This window comes from Lepisma saccharinum, chromosome 10 (genome assembly GCF_977018435.1).
Source record: "Lepisma saccharinum chromosome 10, izLepSacc3.1, whole genome shotgun sequence".
Classification (NCBI taxonomy): domain Eukaryota; kingdom Metazoa; phylum Arthropoda; class Insecta; order Zygentoma; family Lepismatidae; genus Lepisma; species Lepisma saccharinum.
Window position 1 is genome coordinate 54567257 of NC_139238.1, and position 19752 is coordinate 54587008.

The following is a 19752-nucleotide window of genomic DNA, read 5'->3' on the forward strand; positions in this document are numbered from 1 at the left end:
TTCGACGTATCTTTAACCAGTTAAAAGTTATGACTGAATTCTTGTACCAATTTGCTCCTTTTCGAGGTGTTAGAAAAATGCCTTAAAATTTGTTTAGCGCATCGGTAATGCATCGAGATCAAAGTGATGTCTAGGGAGAGAAGTTCGCATGCCATTGCACACTTTTTAAATCGGATACATCCACGAAGAGTTGCGCATTATGCATGGTTGTCGCGAACAATTTACAGTGTGACGCTTGCATTGAATTAAAAGTCCTTCGCAGTGACAAGGCTAATGTTTATGTTCATAAGGAAGTTCATAAACAGAATATTCGATGATTTTTATCTGATAACCCATTTTCGACAGATCAAAGCTGAATGGTTAGTGTTGGTAAGTTAATGGTGTGGCGTGCTGTGTGGAACACGATTGGTTAGTTCAATTTTCCATCAACGGAACCTTAAATGCTTAGGGCTACTTGGATTTGTTAAATAAACAGGTTTTTTCATCCTTGCTTATGGAAGAAGGTACTTTTTACAGAGTTTTTTCAATAGGGAAGAACACCAGAACACTTATGGGAACGTTATGAACCAGTTTTTGTCCAAAGTTAGTTATCAGATGACAAGAGTCACATATTCTGTTTATAAACTTCCTTATGAACATAAACATTAGCCTTGTCACTGCGAAGGACTTTTAATTCAATGGAAGCGTCACACTGTAAATTGTTCGCGACAACCATTCATAATGCGCAACTCTTCGTGGATGTATCCGATTAAAAAAGTGTGCAATGGCATGCGAACTTCTCTCCCTAGACATCACTTTGATCTCGATGCATTACCGATGCGCTAAACAAATTTTAAGGCATTTTTCTAACACCTCGAAAAGGAGCAAATTGGTACAAGAATTCAGTCATAACTTTTAACTGGTTAAAGATACGCCGAACAAACCTTCACCATTGCATTTCTCGTGAAATTCTAGCCCATTTTGATATGTCGCACGACCCCCTTCCCATTTAAAATTCTGAAGTTGAATTAAAGATGGCGGACATCAAGATGGCCGCCGACCGTGTGGGTGGGGTCAATGTGGTTCCCCCTTGGCCTGATAACGATTGGTCATCACCATTTCCATGTTGCGCGCTGCAGTGGTCTTGTACTGGGGGTGTTAAGTGACTTATTGAGCCACCCTGTAGTATCCCCAGGCTTATGAAAGGCTATTTTGACAAAATATCGCCCAAAAGTAATAATCAAGTAATATTGAAAAATCTGTTAGCTAAGTTGTTATTCGTTTTCTGAAGTAAGTCTTTGTTACTCATGCGGGAGAAGTAACACACGTATGGTTAGATGAACACATGCTCTGAGCGTCGTCGCCTTGTAATCAAGGGGTCCCGGGTTCGATACCCGGTGGAGGCACATAGTGGTTCGGATCCCACTTTAAACTGTAAGTCCAGTCCCAATTAGCCTTACTGTGCATAAAGTGGACTTAAACACCAAATCAATCAATCAATCAAAAACATGCACCGAGGTAACAAATAGTTTACATTTTGTAGAATGTGATTTTGGACACAAGGAATTCATCGAAACTGATCACCATACCCGGTAATTTATGTCTTTTTCACACACGACTTGGGTTGTATGGCATGGCCTTTTCGAAAGCGCCCAAATGTCAACCTCTATCCTGCGCAGTATATCCTGGAAACTTTAATTTTGCAGGCGAACGAGCCTCTGGCGCCTGGAACCACAGTCAAAATAATAATTTGTGGGGGGTTGTATTTTCAATGTCTGCGTGTATTTGTCCCCCACCCCCTTTCGTCACTTTCATCTAACCCGAAATTTCCCTCCCTCCCCACCCGCGAAGACAAGAGTGCAACCAAAGAGAACCCTGTCTATTCCACGAACTCCGACGCCAGTGGCCCCCAGAGAGGAGCAGGAAGATGAAGAAGAGGAGGCCCCAGAGGGTGCATCTAGACGAAGGTTTTTCATCGTGTCGTCCGGGAGAAGAGAAGAAGCGGAGAGAAGGAGAATTCGACCAGTTCGAATGCAGGGTGAACGCCACAAAGACTATTTGGTCAGAGTGGCACTTGCTAGAAACAATTCCATGGTGAGTATTGGTTTCAACCCCAAGATCTGATGTAACAACCAAGGCTAATCAACTATGCCAACGCTTCGGGAGTGCCGACAAGACCATAGTCTTCGCAGATCACCGGTACTTCTGTGATCCTCCTGAAGTGATATCGAACCCGTAGGCAGAAATTGCCTTATTCCTTCCCTCACATGCTTGAAACAAACTTACTACTGTTCACATAATATTATCTCATTTTATTTCATATCCTTATTATATTCCATTGTTTAGTTTTTATTCGTTTTACTTATTTTTGGCTTATATAGATACTGATATTCTTTTTTTTCTTCTTCCTTTTTTTTATATATTTTATATTTCATTTAACTTCATTATATTTCAACATATTAAACAAAAACCACCTTACACTTTGAACACCAACACACACTACACACTACACATCAATCAAAAGTACCAAACACAAGAACAATCAACATTTGTATATGCAACATAACTGGATAACCCACGCAACCCTAAACTCTAACTATATGTTCAATACCTAACAAAAAAAAATAACAACACAGGCATTACACAATCCCAATCATCATAACAAACTATAAAGATCATCAATAAATAATGAACATGGTGAGGCTAGCCATTTGACGACAGAAACACCTTGCCTTTGGGGTGGAGTTACTACCAAATAGAATAGAAATAAATTAACCAAATGTGCAAACTAAACTCAGCTGCGCGTTGTATGGCTGACCTCATACCACCAGTCAAGTTAAAAATAGACCTGGACCCCAGGTAAATAGACTAATGTAATTCTGGCTGCCAGAATCATCAATACAGACTTTTCATCATCATTCAACACGGTATAACCTGGATGTCTGTGAATACTTAGGCAAATCAATCAAAAAAATAAATTGTAAATGCATCATGCATACCATATATTCCATTTATATTATTCTGTATTTTAAATTTACCAATAAAGATGTAGAGCAACGATTAACGGGGGAACCGTAATTCGAGAAATTGACGTCCCAGTTTATTTACAAAGGCACTGGGACACAGCGTATACCCTCGAATGTATACGGGTGGAGGTTTGGTTATATTCGGGGGTTCCCCCTTTAATCTTTCATCTAATCACCATTGAACCTCATTTTCGCCATTAGCCAAAATTAACAGAAAAGTGACTTTCCATACAACAGATCAGTGGAACCAGCAACAACTTACTCCTCCAAAACTGGAGTTTCATTAGTTCATGTCACTTCAAAAGTTGAGGTGGTAGTTTCAATTTCAAAGTTTTTCATCGTTGGTTCAAGGCAACTCCGTGAACAAAACGTTGTTCTCCAAAAGTCTCAAATATTTGTCTCTGGCAATGCACCCTCTTATTATTATTATTATTATTATTATTATTATTTATTAAAGTAGGGTTACAATTAAGCTTACATTTTTTACATTGATTCTGAACTACAAAAACAGCTTTTTGCCCTACATGAATTAATATACAGTTATGCTATTTGTTTATAAGTATACATAAAATGGAATATTATAAATTTATATAATTGAAAAATATAAGAAATAGATTAAAATAAACATTTTTTGCAGCTACGTTTTATGAAGGAGGCAATGAGGTAGAATAGGCACAGTGTCAGTATTCATAGATTAATGTCCTAATCTGTTCTTTAAATTTGGCCACATTTCTCTCCTTTCTGCAATTTACAGGTAGTTGATTCCACGCTTTACTTGCCAGTGATGACAGGGAATTTGATCCGTATCTTGCCTTGTTACATTTTGGTACTTGGATACTGTTGGTGTTGTTGGATCGCAGATTGGGATAGTGTATATTACTAGATATCATTACTTTGTCCTTTAATAAGCGGTGGTCCTTGTTAATTGCCTGGTGAATTTTTAGTAGAAATGCATATTTTCGTCTGGATTCCAGCGTGGGTAATTGGAGTTCTTCTCTGCTTGCACGTGAGGTCGTGTGCGCTGTATTTCTTATGCTACGAATAGCCCAAATTTGCATTTTCTCTAGTTTCGTGCTGTTATTTCTATTAATCCCATAAAGTACAGAGAAACAGTATTCAAGTAACAGCCTAATAAATGCTTTGTAGAACGCTAATTTGTGGGCAAGGTGTACATATTTGCAGACAAATTGAAACTGCTTAACACTAGGTGAAATTTCCTATTTTTACGTTGTCAATTAGCGTATTATTAGTATTTTCACTGGATAGTATTAATACTTGCGTCTTAGACTCGTTCACTTTCAACATGCTAGATTGATACCACTCAAGAACTTCGGGCATATTTTCTCAATATTTGCAATTATCCTGTCTGCGATGACATTCACAAACATGTTAAACAATTTAGGACCTAGAATAGATCCCTGTGGTACACCGAAAGATACATTTAAACTGTTTGAAATCGAGTTGCCTACTTTTGTGTCGATACTCATATTCCATAAATAACTTTCGATCCAGTTGCATGCAAGGGCAGAGAAATTAAAGTGCTGATGTAATTTCTGTATTAATAAATTTGGTTGAACACTGTCGAATGCTTTACTGATGTCTAGAGAAATAATGCCAATGTATTGCTTTCCTTTACGATCCAATATATTTATCCGGTTATGTATCAGTTCATGCACGAGTAATTCTGTCGAGCGATTTTTTCTAAAAGCAAACTGTCTATCTGTCAGTAGATTGTTAGAATGTAAGTATTGTTCTAATTGCTTGTCTATTACCTTTTCAAGAATCCTGCTTAATGAGGAAGTTATTGATATGGGGCGATAATTATTTACTTGCGTCGGGGACCCCCTTTAAATATAGGTGTGACCCTTGCGTGTTTCCAAGTGTTAGGAAAGATTCAGCTTTTTAAGGATGAATTAATTATATCTGTGAGAGGTTCGACAATCCACGGGGCGAGTAGATATATTATGCGATTACTTATTTCATTGAAATCTGGACCTTTTCTGAGGTTAAGTTTTTGAAGAATTTTCATAACGTCATCACTTAAGACGGGCTTAAAACTGAAGCTGGTTTCTTGATATTTTGCGTCGTTTTCATTTTGTTTGTTACTTTCATTTTTCTTCGCCCTTAAATCGTTAGTGAATGTGTTGTATATTGACGAACCGACGTTAGTAAAGTGGTCATTGAGGACGTTCGACACCCTCACATCTTCCGTAATTGTTTCATTGTTGTGTTCAATAGAAGCGATGGATTGGCTTTTGCTATCATTTCCAGTTAAGAACCTGAAAATCTTGAATTTGTTATTGCCTGAATATTTATCGGAATAGATCTGCGTAAGGATATAATTTCTTTTTGCATCTTTAACTGTTTTTGTTACGTAGTTCCTTAAGGTCTTATATTGTTCCCACGTGTAATTATTATTATTTGGACTACGTGCGCGCTTAAACATCCGGTTCTTGAGTGATATCAATCTAAGAAGACCGCCAGTGATCCAGGGACGCTTGTTGCCCCTAACACGAAACGTTTTTATTGGCGCATAGACATCCAGAGCTTCGGTTATTAATGACTGCAAATATGTCACCTTATCGTTTATATCCGACATCATTGTTGTTTTGTGAAAGGGTAGATAAGAACAATGATCAACGAACTGTTCTTCAGGGAAATTTTTAAAAGAACGCTTAGTTACGAGTATTCTTGGAGATCTTTGTGGCCTTAGGTTAATTGAGGTGTATATCAGAAAATGATCGCTTAAATCGTGCATTACTACGGCGGACTTATCATGCAATTCTTTCTTGTTGGTAAAAATGTGGTCTATGAGACTCTCACTCGTGTCAGTGACGCGTGTCGGCAGGCGAACGAGCTACTTGAACCCCCCTGACAGTGGCGTGCCCAGGGGGGGGTTGGTGGGGGTTAAAACCCCCCCCATTGGTTTCGTCATTTAAAAAAATTCAAAGCAGAAATACATTTTATTTCATAAATCGCCAATATTGTAAAATGTTTACATTTGGCAATGAGAAATGTATTTGCTTCTTCAATTACTTTTGATAATATTGGAGTTGAGTTACAGCAATGCACAAGCATTCATTCATTCCTTAGTCACTGAAAAGGGAGTAGAATTTCCTTCTCAGTATGGTCAAGAAAAGAGCCGCAACCCTTGGAATGCGAACTGAAGGAATCCCTCCTCCCACCCACGATGACCCTCTTAGGAGAATGACCCTCCCTTTCCTGTTATGACAGTGCTGCTAACTTCCCTTTTCTTTCTTTCCCCTTCTTATACCATTTATGCCAGCAGAGCAAAGTTCTGTGAGATTTGAATCACTACAATTAGTAGGCAAAGTAAGTCAAAATCTTATTTCGCACCTGGATGCATATTTATTTCAAAATATCAATAATTATAATAATAATAATAATTGTTGCAGGCAGTAGCGAGGCATGGTTTTATGAAGGAGGCAAGCGATGTTTTGTACAATAGCATGCCGGGAGGGAGGGAGGGATGCGTTATATAGCGCAACTGGCCCAGTCAGTTTCATAAACAAAATAAAAGCAATTAATATGCCAAAATATTATACGTTTTACTCTTGTGCTCTTTACAAATTAGATATTTTTTTCTCAACCAATTTCCAGCCTTCAGTTTATTGAATTTTCTTGTAACATGTGTGAAAGATCTCACTTGAATTTGTGCGTAAAGAATTTAGCAGTTGCCAACACTACTGACACTACTGGTTGCTGTCAACACTGGTGACGTAATTTGAGCTGGACCAAGTTGGATGCATGTTTCAGACATTCGACCGCCCGGTATCTTTGTCCCAAGTCCTGGTGTTCTCTGGGGTTGTAGCGAGTTGCAGTCTGCAAGGTAGCAAGTTGAAGTGGTTGTGTTGTGTGTTACGTTTCTGCGTGTGTAATAGATTTTTGACGTGGAACTAAAGATGGATAGAGAAAAGAGGAGAAATACGTATTAGATTATTTCTAAAAGAAACAAAAAATGGAAGTTGAAGCTTCACCTTCCACAAATAGAACGTCAGAAAAGGTCGATTTAAGTTCAGAGGAATTCCATCCGAATTGCGAGAGTGAAACGTGCGAACTTTCAGACTCTTGATATTCAACAAGAAGGCATAACAGAAGATATTGCAAACCTTGTTGCAACATTATGTCAAGGAACTGTCGAGGTAAGTGACGTTCATTATTTGATAGCAGATATATCCATAGACGGATTTAGAATTGTTTTTCTGGGAGGGCACAGCATGTGCTGTAAGCATACAATCTTGTGTGTGCAGGGGAGGGGGGTGCCCGCGTGTGTATGTCTGGAAGACGTGTGTAGGATGTCACCCTATATCACCAATAAACTTTCGCAGGGCGAGAGAACATGAAGATGAACAAGTTCCCTCAATGATTTCAGGGGCCTCACCGATGGTGGTGTAATCAAAGAGGTCCTGGGTTTGATCCCCTGTGAAGGTGCATTGCACAGTGGTACGTATCCCGATTTAAACTTTAAGTCCAGTCCCGATTAACGTATCTGAATATAAAATGGACTTTACAAACATTTACTTTTTGTTTTGTTCACGAACCCTCCAAAAACGATATTACCTATCTTATAGATCCACCAAGGCATTTGAAACCCTGGCGTCGGAGCAGTGGCACTAGTGTCGCTAGTTAAAGCCACGGGGAAGCCTGTGGTTCACGTATTTTCCGAGGTCCCAGAAAGCTTGGTGCTACTATACAGTGTATATGTATGCAACCACATTATAAAATCAGTTTTATTATTTTGTAGGAAAGGGATAAAATTTGTATTACGACACGGGATAGACTAGATAGGCATCCTATTAACTGTAAATATTCCTTACAAATCTTCTGAATATTTCTCTTATACAAACGCAACAAATACAATAAGTAATATACGTGTGCAGTAATAAATTCATTTTCTGAAAGCATCTTTTCTGGCATCAGTGGTCGAAGTAGGTGATGCTGCCTCCAGTTAAGAAAGTTTCACAAATCATACCCCCAATTAGAATAATTTTCATATTGAGCATCCTCCACCTACTGTATTGTCTCCATGTTGATCCATACAAGGATGTACCCCATCGTATTTCCAAAATCGATCAAATATCCTCTCCCTTTTCGGCTACGAATTTCTATTTCGAGCACTGTCTGGCAAGATTTTGTCGGGCTCAGTGACAGATCCTGTGGTGCGGTACTGGGCTTCGGAGGGGAAGGGGGGAGTGGCCCCTTCAACAGTTGGTTTCGCAGTTCCATAACGTTAACATTATACACAATTCCTCTTCATAGACCTAATATGAAAATGAATATGACACATTAATGACACTGTAGTAGAAAATGTTAATTACTGAAGGGGTTCGTATTTGTTTATCGACTGTCAAACAAATGTTTTGACCAATAATATAATAATACAATGCCAAAAATGTACACAATATTTAGCAAATCCATCTCCACAACAAGTACAATGTTGATTGAATTGATGTTTTAAATCCACTTTATGCACAGTAAGGCTAATAGGGACTGGGCCTAAAGTTTAAAGTGAGATCCGAACCACTATTAGCCTCCACCGGGTGGGTATTGAACCTGGAACACCTTGATTACAAGGCGACGACGCTAACACTGAAATGAAACTGTGGTATCGTCATCTTGCAGCAATGCAAACACGTCCAGTAAATGCTCTTGAAGCAATTGATATATGCAGTGAAGTAATATTTCCCTGGGTAAACACACGTTTGCGCATATTATGTACAATCCCGGTAACAACAACATCAAATGATAAATCATTCTCAACTTTGAGACGTTGAAGACCTATCTTCGAAATACCATTTGCGAAGAAAGATTAAATGGGTTAGCTGCTCTGAACATTCACCGGGATATAAAAGTTACTTGTGATGACATATTGTCAGAACTCGCACAGATACCTCGATGCCTAAATTTCAGAATTTAAATTGTTGAACTATGGTACCTTATTTATTACTGTCTTTAAGACATCAAGTAGTCTTAATCTCTTTAATGTTGTTACAATGTTGAGTGTACATATTTTTTGTTTAAAAATTATATTTGAGCAATTAAATATAAAATAATAATTTGGAAATATTCAAGCAGGTGCTTTTATATGATGCAATAAAAACATGAAGCATCCATAGCAAATACATTGATTGCGTTCATTGGGGTAAAATCCAAGTATATTAATTATCTAATTTATTACAAGAAATTTGACCTGTGAACTGGAAAATGTATTGGATTCATAACCCCCCCCTTACGAAAATCCTGGGCACGCGCCTGCCCCCTGATTCCATCGTATCAAAAAATGCATTGTCTGCTGCAGTTGGTTTCATGACGTCATGATTTGTATCCCCGACGAGAATCGAAGCGTGACAAGCCGGAAATGACTGCAAAATATTTTCTACTTTTTCATTAAAAGTGACGGGGGCCTTGGGATGTCTATATACGCATCCTAGAATTAAAGATTTGTCATTCTGTTTGAGTTTTAAAGACACCCACAATCCTTCAATATCTACATCTGACACAGAATATATAAGTTCCGATATTACAGCTGTTTTTACGTAAACAATAATACCTCCCCCTTGCTTAGGATAGTCTCGATCAAAGTCTTTACATTTTGAACCCTTCAATTTCAACGTGTCTGTCTGGAATGGAATCATCGAGCCAAGTCTCGGTGATTGCAACGCATGTGAAGTTTATTATATGTGATGCTGCGATTTCATCTATTTTGTTCTTTAGGCGGTTAATATTGATGTGGCCCACCGTGATATTTTCTGCGTTTTCGGGGAAAGCAAGGTCTTCTACGTGCGGATACAAGTTTGCAAGGAATCTCCTGTTTGCCACGCTCAGCCTGTGTAACGTCACGGGGGTTGGCGGCTCATTGCAGCGTTGCCAGGTCAGATTTTTAAAAATCTGGAGATTGTCCCCTGAAAAATCAGGAGATCTGCTTAAAAAATCAGAAGAACTAATAATAGCGGATTATCAACGTTCTGGGGGGGGGTAGAGTGGGAAAAGCTTTCTACTATCATTATTGAACGTTAATTATTAATTTTTGGATGTCAAAAGATAAATTTATTACTGTTATGTTAATACAAATTTTATTATGAATTAGCACTTCAAGGGTACGATAACCCCACCCCCTTAATTCCCCTAAGGTAAAGGTACAGTTTCCCCAAACCAGTGGCGATGATCGGGTGCCAAAACTGAGGGGGTGCAAGGATTGCCTCCCCTAATCGCCGGCACTGCCCCTACACATTGCAAAAAGCAGTGACATTACTGGAGAAAATTCGACCTCGATTTTCTGTTCATCTCTCACAAATATTCTAAAATAAATTGTTGTGACTGTGCGTGGATTTATGTACTTGGCGTTTAAATGTTTATGGAAACATTTCGTGATTTTTGTGTTAACTAAGACTAGAGCTTCAGCCACTACGCATTCGAGGATATATTTTTAAATGCTCTACCTGATAACACCTTAGATTGCTTTTATTTAAAACTAGCCAAACTTACAGGATGTAAGAAAGCCCACACTTCTTTTTAACAACACATTCAAAGCATACTCGCATTAATGGTAATGGAGAAGGGCTATAATGCCTTAACCCCCGAAATATCCTTGAATTAAAACTTTTCTTTCAATCAAGGAAGGTAACCAACCAGTATTAGACAGATTGATTGATTGATTTGATTTATTTTACTTCGCATTTGCCATATTTGTCTAATCGTAAAGATGTGAAATTGACGAAGGGACACTCACAAAGAGCACCCATGCCCAGTCTGGGATTTGAACCCGGGACCCAGTATCAGATAAGTCGCAGGTTTTTTCTTCAACTTTTTTTCCCAGTCACTCCAGACAATGTAAATGTCAATTAAATCAGCTTTTTGCATTCGAGGATTACCTGGTATAAAATCGGGAAAGAGAATTTGTACCGCCACAGTATTGATTGAGTATAAAGGGACATAAGACCAATTGTAGTAGTGGTTACGCTCAGAAATAGCTTTAAAAAAACAATGTTATAAAAACATGAACTACTATTTCCAAGTTAAGAGATGATTAAGAAAAAATAAAACTGCGACGTATAACCATAGAATAGTATAACTGTCTGCAACAGCAGTTTCCTAAGCCGACCTCCGTTTGGTTTGAGTTGCTGTTTTAAGTCCACTTTATGCACAGTAAGGCTAATCGGGACTGGACCTACAGTTTAAAGTGGAATCCGAACCACTTGTGCCTCCACCGGGTATCGAACCCGGGACCCCTTGATTACAAGGCAATGACGCTACCACTGCGCCATGGGGGAAGCCGCAAGCCTACCTCCGTGGCTGAGTGGTTAGCGCTATGAGATCAGGGATCCCGTCTCCGGATCGAATCTCGGCCTGGGCATGGTTGTCCCTTCATCAATTTCATCATATCATCACTCATCCTCGTATTCGCGATTAGTCAAAAGTGGCAGAAATGCGCAGAAAAATAAACCAAATCAATCAATCGACAGTTTACAAAGAGCTTTTGTAAGCATAACCTTTGGCTGCATTCGTAATGTGGACTCCCTATTTTATAAGAGTTAAAAAAAACTGAACCTGTATCTAGCATTTGCAATAAACATTACCATGAAACTGAATACTTGTTCGTATGTGTGGGTGGCAACATTGGTATTTAGTTGTAGCCAGTTTCCAGTTGCCTCCCCTTTGACAAAACCTCACCCAAATGGGGAAAGTTAGGACACCCGCCTTGGAGTTCCCAATAACAGATCATATTTCCCAATGCACAAAGGGCTCAAGAAACTCCCGTCTTTCCCAGTGTCATCAAACCTGGCATGACACTCCTCCCCCACCTCTCTCTCTCTCTCTCTCTCTCTCTCTCTCTCTGCGGAATATTCATGGGTCTTTGCATTCCATCAGCTGAATATGTAAATTTTAAATCAACTGTTCTTTTAAAATAATTGTTCATTATACATATTTAAGGAAGCAAAAAATCAGGAGATTTCCACATTTTCCTGAAACTTGTCAGATCAGTAGATCGTGCTGAAAATCAGGAAATCTCCTGCGAAATCAGTAGACCTTGCAACACTGGCTCATTGCCAGGCGGGGAGGGAGGAAAACTATTTACAGCCCCAGCATTATGGTTTCGACCTTGGCCTCGGGGGGAAGGGAGAGAGTGGCCATTCTTGCAAATATCAGGGAACATCTTTCAGGGGTGTCCAACGAACTATCTGGCACTGACACTGCACATTGACATCTTGCCTTCCTACATTTGAAACAACGAAACTCAGTATTAATGAAATGACTGAAAAAAAGTATAATATATGTGAGACAAAATTAAATTATTTAAAGAAGAAAGGTAAAACTAAAAAATATAAGATTCAGAAGCACATGATTGAAGTGAGTGAATTATTTCGGTGGTTAATGTATGCAATGAGTGCCAACCGAGGGCAGAGTTTGTCATTTTCCATACTTGTTTAGGTCATCCAGGCTGTCTACTTTAACTGTGGCGTTGTTGTGAAGTGCCAGGATGTTGCCATTGGAAGTCCACACGCGTTGAAAAGTTCCACTATTTCTTACCTGGTGAAACAGCTGCAGGTTTTGCCGGGTGAGGTTTTCCGTGATGGAAACGTGGGGGGGGGGGGGGGGAGGGCGGAATCCTTTAGGATCTTCTTCTTCTGAAGCACCAACCGACGAGTCCTGTAGGACACGAAACGCACGATCAGCCCCCTGCTCCTCCCGTCGCGTCGCTTCGCTCCCAGGCGGTGGCATCTCTGGATTTGGGATGCATCGACGGGAACCTGCACCTTGTCTCGGAGGATGTCCATCACCTTCCCCTCGCAGTTCTCCCCCTCAAATTCACCCACGCCATGGATCACGAGGTTCAGTCTTCTGTCATATTGTTGATCGAGTTTATATGCAACTGTAATGTACTCACCGTCGACCTAAGAGCCTTGATTTCGGCATCGTATTTCTCCGTTGTTTTACAAACGGCTTCCTCCACCGCCTCGGCTATCATTTGAGTCAGGGAGCTCTTGATTAGCGACTGAACCTTGTCGCTAACAAAGGCCAGGGCTATCCTCTCGTCCAGATCCCCCAGTTGAGAGTTCAGTTCTTTGGCAACAACCCTTTTAATCGTGCTCTCGATTCTGTTCCATTCACCTTTTGTGATGCCCATGTTGCGAGAAAAATATTAATGCACAAACACTTAAACACTCAAACACAGATGGCTGCACCTGCAAAGATTTGCATGCACAAGAAAAAAAATCACGTTCACTGCAGCACAACGTTCACTCCCTTCGGAAAAACACTTCACCACATTTTGTTCACCCCTGCACGCGGAGCTAAGGAAAAACACGTCAGTCCTCTACGAACTCTCAGCATCTTTTATGGTGATAACATAACGTTCCCTGTTAGTTCTTCTGTATATTTTTTTTATCCAATGACATAACGTTGTCGCCTTATAATGAAGAGGTTCTGGTTTCTACTCTCCCCTCCCCTGGTGGAAGCACAAAGCACACTGGTTCGGACTCCACTTTAAACTGTAGGTTTAGTCCCGATTAGCCTATCTGAGCATAAAATTCTACCTATAAACAAATAAACAAAATGTTCTTATGGATACTTCGTGAAATACCTTTTCTCCTTTACTTTATCTGCATCTACAGATTCTGTTGCCTTTTCGGCTAAACCTATGATACGGGTGTCCCATGAACGGCGCAACTGGGAATTAAAAGTGACGTTACTTTGTAACCGAAACCTGTACATACATAAGTCGTACACCAAATGTTAGCCCTGTACAAGTAGATATTTTTAAACATAGAAACAACAAACGGGGTGCAGTGTTGTTCATGCAGTGTTGCCAAATGTAAGTGAAAGTGTAAATTTATTTTTCCACAAAGAATGGAAAATTGCATGTCAAACATTCGTACGGAAATTTGGACGTCAATTTCCACCTTGGGTAGGTGGACTATTTCGCCATCTATAGTTCAGAGAAGAAAACCGATCGTTTTCGCGTATAGCCAATCCTGAAATGCCTCGTAAAGGCGTACCGGTCCAAATGGGTGTTTTAAAAAAAATATGAGGTACAGTGGCAACACTGTTGATGTTTGAAGGCAACAAAAGGTGTGTTTAGTGATGGTCTATGACATGGAAATACTGGAAACAGGAAAAAAAGAAAATGAAAATTTAGTGATGGTCTATGACATGGAAATACTGGAAACAGGAAAAAAAGATAATGAAAATTTTCCTTTTTTCCTGTTTCCAGTATTTCCATGTCATAGACCATCACTAAACACACCTTTTGTTGCCTTCAAACATCAACAGTGTTACCACTGTACCTTATATTTTTTCACTCTTAATTCCCACTTGCGCCGTTCGTGGGACACCCGTACTTCTCAAGTTTAAACCATTCTCATCGTGATTGATTAGTTCTCTGACGCCCTCAAAACAAAGCTTTCCTTCAAGCCCCTTCTTCTTTTAATTCTACGTAAGTTAATCACAAGAAAAATCGCATGATTACGTAACTGATTGGCAAAGTTTATGTGTGAAACTACGATTTCTAAACAGAATTAGCCACCCATTATCAATTCAATAATTCTGTTACTTCTTCCAAACCCACATAACTGTTACATCAAAATTAATATACCTCGGTATTATAGTGACTATTGTCATTGCTTCTTATTAGTATTTATTAGAACGAATACAAAGTTAATTTTTTGTATACCATGTAGATATTTGAAAATGGCAGGTATGTAAAATATAAATATAGAAATTGTAATGAAATAAAGATAGAGATATTTCTGGATTTTCAATGTAGACGTATTTAAAAAGTTGAAATAAATTTTTGTGTTGCTGGAGGATACGAGGGTCACTATTTATATTTTGAGCCTTGGCAACACTGATTGCAGTTAGGCGCGATTTGACGTTTGCACGGAATCGTCTGGCATTATTGACCATAACGTACTTCAAATGTTTTGTCAATAGCTTCATTTGTGTTGTTTATGTTGCCTTGGAGATTGCGCGAGAACAATAAAATGGAATTAACTCGTGAACATTTTCGTGCGATGATTTTTTACGATTTTCGACGAGGATTATCAAGACAAGAGTGCATCGATCAACTTACTTCCACATTTGGCGATGAAGCCCCATCCTTTGCCACTGTGAAACGCTGGTATAACGAATTTAATCGTGGCCGCCATTCGCTCACCGACGAGATTCGCGAAGGTCGTCCAAAATCAGTTGTTGTTCAAGAAAACATTGATGCTGTGCAAAACCTAATACTGCAAGATCGTCATGTGACATACTGCGAGATTGAGGTAACCATAAGCATTAGCTCCACCAGCATATATAAAATATTACATGATCATTTAGCTGTGAGAAAGGTATGTTCTCGTTGGATCCCACACAATTTGACAAAAACTCAAAAAGACACTCGCGTCAATTGGTGCAAACAAATGCTCAATAAATACAATCGTGGTGCTTCAAAAGACGTATATAAGATTGTAACAGGTGACGAATCATGGATATATGCATATGAGCCGGAACGTAAACAGCAGTCGACTGTATGGGTGTTGAACCCAATCCAACAAAAGTTGTTCGCGCTCGAAGCACATCGAAACAAATGGTCGCCTGTTTTTTCGGGAAAACTGGTCATGTGGCAACTGTGCCTTTAGAGGAACGTAGAACGGTCAACTCTGAATGGTACACAACAATTTGTTTGCCAGAGGTCTTCGGTCAAATACTGAAAACAAACAAACGCCGTCGGATCATTCTTCATCAAGACAATGCCAGCTGTGACACATCTCGTCTAACAACCGACTTTATGAACAGTCAAAAAATCGAATTGATGGGTCATCCGCCGTACAGTCCTGATTTGGCACCCAAAGACTTATTCTTGTTCCAGAATGTCAAGAATAAATTGCGTGGACAACGATTTTCGTCGGCGAAAGACGCCGTTGATGCGTTCAAAAACCATATTATGGAGGTGTCTCAAGAAGATTGGAAAAACTGCTTTGACAAATGGTTCGAACGAATGCAAAAGTGTATTGACCATAAAAGAGAATACTTCGAAAAACAATAAAGCAGTTTTCAATGCCAAATTCCTGTTTTTTCATTGTTAGGCTCAAAATATAAATAGCGACCCTCGTACAACGCTGAGGTTCTTACTTGTTTATTTCGAGATTATTTTAATCATACGCAGGCCGGGATTTATATACATGTGAAGACCTGTAGCTTACAACACCAAGACCCCACCCAATCCCCTCCACAGTTTCAGTTATAACTTTTCGCCAAGCTACATGAGGTGGTTAGTTATACGTATTTCTACATTTTTCATCACATCCGAAGTACCTATTATTTTCTTTATGTGGTACTTTTCGAAGCAGTTTTTTCCCCAGTGAAGGCCCGGAGCTGCAGACCTCAAGCTCGCCCTAAATCCTGATCTTATCTTGACCATACCCTGCATAATTTTGCGCCTCCTAAGCCTACTAGCTGCTTCTAATCATAGAAGTATTAAATTGGTCACAGTCTTCTTGTTTCAAGATCTCTGGTAATTTCTTTTGCTTTCTATGACAAAGTTAAATCAGCTTTTTATGTGAACATTTCTAGTATATGTAATATTCATTAGTACATGTAATGAATACCAGAATACACTTATTTATTGCAACATTCACATATCTCTAAGTATATGTACTTAGTGAATTTGATTGGGTGGGCAATCGGGTGGGTACAGGAAATTTTGGGTCGGCGCTTGCCCACCCGTGCCCACCCTGCTGTGTATTTTGTGTTTAGACCTCTATAACTCAAAGTCAGAAATTTTTTGGCCCCCAATTACTCGAACCTTGGTAAGTTGAAATCCTTGATACCTCGATTTTTTTTTCTTTTTCCCCTCAAATTCGATGTATCAAGGTTCAACTGTAGTACCAAGTTTGCTGTGAAGTATAGCAATAAAGTAAAATACCAAAGGCTTGACGACACTAAAGGTATTGTCTACTGTTACGGTGGCCGATCATAGTGATCAAGTGAAGTGGGAAGCGGGAAAGCGACAAATCCAGGGCGATAAGAAACGCAGCAGCCAGTAGAACGAGGTCCACGTAGTACTTTTCCGCCGTGTCGTATCTTTCGACGCCACTGCTGTTGTCTGTTTGGTCTGCGGCATAATCCCCGCTCTCCACTTCCCTTGCCAGAACTCGGACCGACCGCTTTAAGAGTGGAAAAGACCTATGTCAACTAAGAAGTCGTTGTTTATGATGTGTCATTCACTGTGCCAGAATATTTCGAATCCCGCAACTAGCAACAACTTTTGTATGCAGCTTACTTATATACAAAGCTTTTAGAATCCACCGGAAGACACTTTCCCAGGACCAAAGTTCACTTTTGATGACATCATCTGCCGGAAAACCATTTCTTTATTAACGACGGAATCACGGATTCATTTTCGTTTTTTAAATGTCATTTAAAGGAACTTCTCTTCCAGAAAGCGCATATTCATTGTCACCTTGTGTGTGATAGATTTCATTCTACCTGCACAAAAAACAAAGAAGGGCGTTCGAAGAAAAATATATTTGCACAATTCACCCCCTTCATGTGTAGTGAAGTGAAATTATGTTTCAGATAACAGGAAAGAAATATTTATTTCAATCTTTTAGCATGAAATTGACACATGAGAGCAGATGCGTAAATAACACCCCCGCAACCCCAGCTGTGGGGGGTCTCACGAGCTTCGGAGGTGCAGTGAGAATGACAAATAAGAAAGACTGATAGTTTACAAAAAAATATTTTAGGCGATAAAATATATTTTCAACCAAACATGTTGTATTTTTATGACACTACAACTTCAAACGTAAAATGTTGTTCACTAGAAAAGTAGAAAGCGAATTACCAGATTAAAAGAAAACCTTCCTTAGCTGATTAGTTCAAGTCATTGATTACGTCGCTGAAGGGTAGACGGCAGTAAAAAATAAGTGCGTGGAACATGAAAATGTTGTTTACAATACTTTACAAAATCCCAGCAATTTTCTTTGATGAGGTACGCAGCCTTTTACAAAAGTGTGAACGTGGTCTTAATGAGCTTCTAAATAATTTTGGGGGTGTTAGAAAGAAAGCTAAAGAAGTAGCCATAAAGTGGCCTACCAAACGAAAAGGAAAAGTAAAAAACTTCGACGAACTAACAGAATTCAATTACATTAATCATGCTCAAATACTAATGCCACTACAGCACAATATTTTGTATCAGTATATCCAATAAAGTATGAGGTATCACATGAAATGTTGCCTTTCTCGAACCATTCGATTTTTTTAAAGTAAAGATTTTTTACCGTGCTTTAGATATTCTATTAACTGAAGTAAAAAATAGATTTCAGAGTGTGAGTACCTATTTACATCCCACCGCCCAAACGGATAAATTTAATCATGAATTAATATTTTAGAAAATGAAACTTTTTTTAAACAAGTAGAGTGCCCAACTGAAAGTTGCAACGGGGAAGGAGGTGCAGGTGAGAGACAATTATATACAAGACATTGGAATTCATTTGATGGTCATTTTAAATTATAATGCTTTAACATTTTATTCTTACTTGCATAATACAGTACGTATTATGCAAATAATGCACATAAGAAATAGATATGAATTACTGTGCTGATAATGTTCAACTAGTTTCAAAGTTTCCAATTATATTTGCTAATTTATGTTTTAATTTTCAGTCAAGAGGCAGCTATTTCGTTCATTTCTTCCGTCCATTTCACAAGCTGTCTTTCCCGAAGCATTTGATTTTTGTTCTGGATGTGAGCTCCTCTATGGGACCAACGAGAATGAAGCTACTGAAAGATGTCATGATGCACATCATGGATCACTTCAATGGGGGGGACTTCTTCAGTGTGATAAAATTCTCTACATATGTAGTGGTAAGTCTGATAATACCATTCTATCACCACTTTCACATTCAAGTTTTCTAATAACATTCACAGTAGAAGGATTTGTGGGCTACTGCGGAAGAACTTGTCCAAGGTCAATTGACACTATTGTCTATTTTGGCCAAAATTAAACTATATTTTCATATATTTTTGTAGTTTTAGCTAATTTCTAATTGTATTAAATTGACTAATCATGCTACGAATTCTAAATCCTCGTTCTAGGATGATTAACAAGAGTTTAATTCTTGAATGTCCGGCTTAGGAATATTCTACTCTGATGGTTACGTGACTGTTGATGTGTTGGGTGTGTATATATATTAGTATGCTTCTTCCTTCTCCTCTCCTCTACACTTGCAGATTTTAAGAGCTCATAAATTTTCTAGCCATGTCTACTTCCGGTTATGTCTACTTCCGATTATGTCTACTTCCGATTATTTCTACTTCCGGTCATACTTACTTCCGTAGACTCTACGACATTTTTCAGTATTTCCAAAATTGGTCTGTATGGGCTTTTTTATATATAAATACTAATATTCAAAAATATTTTGCTATTTTTGATACACTTAGGCAAGGACTTGTGTCTCCAGCAAAATCTATATGTAATAACCAATAACCAAATTAGTTTACTATTTTTGATACACTTAAGCATAAATTAGTTTATATTCAATTTTTTAAAAGTGTTTGTGCTAAATATTATCTCCAATTATCATCAAATAAAAACAATGGTAAATTTCTCTTCTAAAACTGAATGCCCCAAATATGGTAAGTCCATATCCCAAACAAATTCGTCAAAACACCAGGCAATATGCACTGGTCAACCAAAAAATCATATATTACCAAACCAACTTTGTCCCTATTGTGAAAAACG

The 19752-nt window shown here is 38.8% G+C and overlaps 1 protein-coding gene across 1 annotated transcript in view; it reads left to right on the forward strand.

Annotated features, from left to right (window-relative positions):
• Positions 1-19752, forward strand: part of LOC145993912 (inter-alpha-trypsin inhibitor heavy chain H3-like) — a 473549-nt gene that overhangs the window by 325315 nt on the left and 128482 nt on the right. The window contains exon 8 of the mRNA XM_083129826.1: positions 18675-18875. Coding sequence (XP_082985952.1) covers positions 18675-18875 — 201 coding nt within the window. The remainder of the gene's footprint in view (positions 1-18674; positions 18876-19752) is intronic.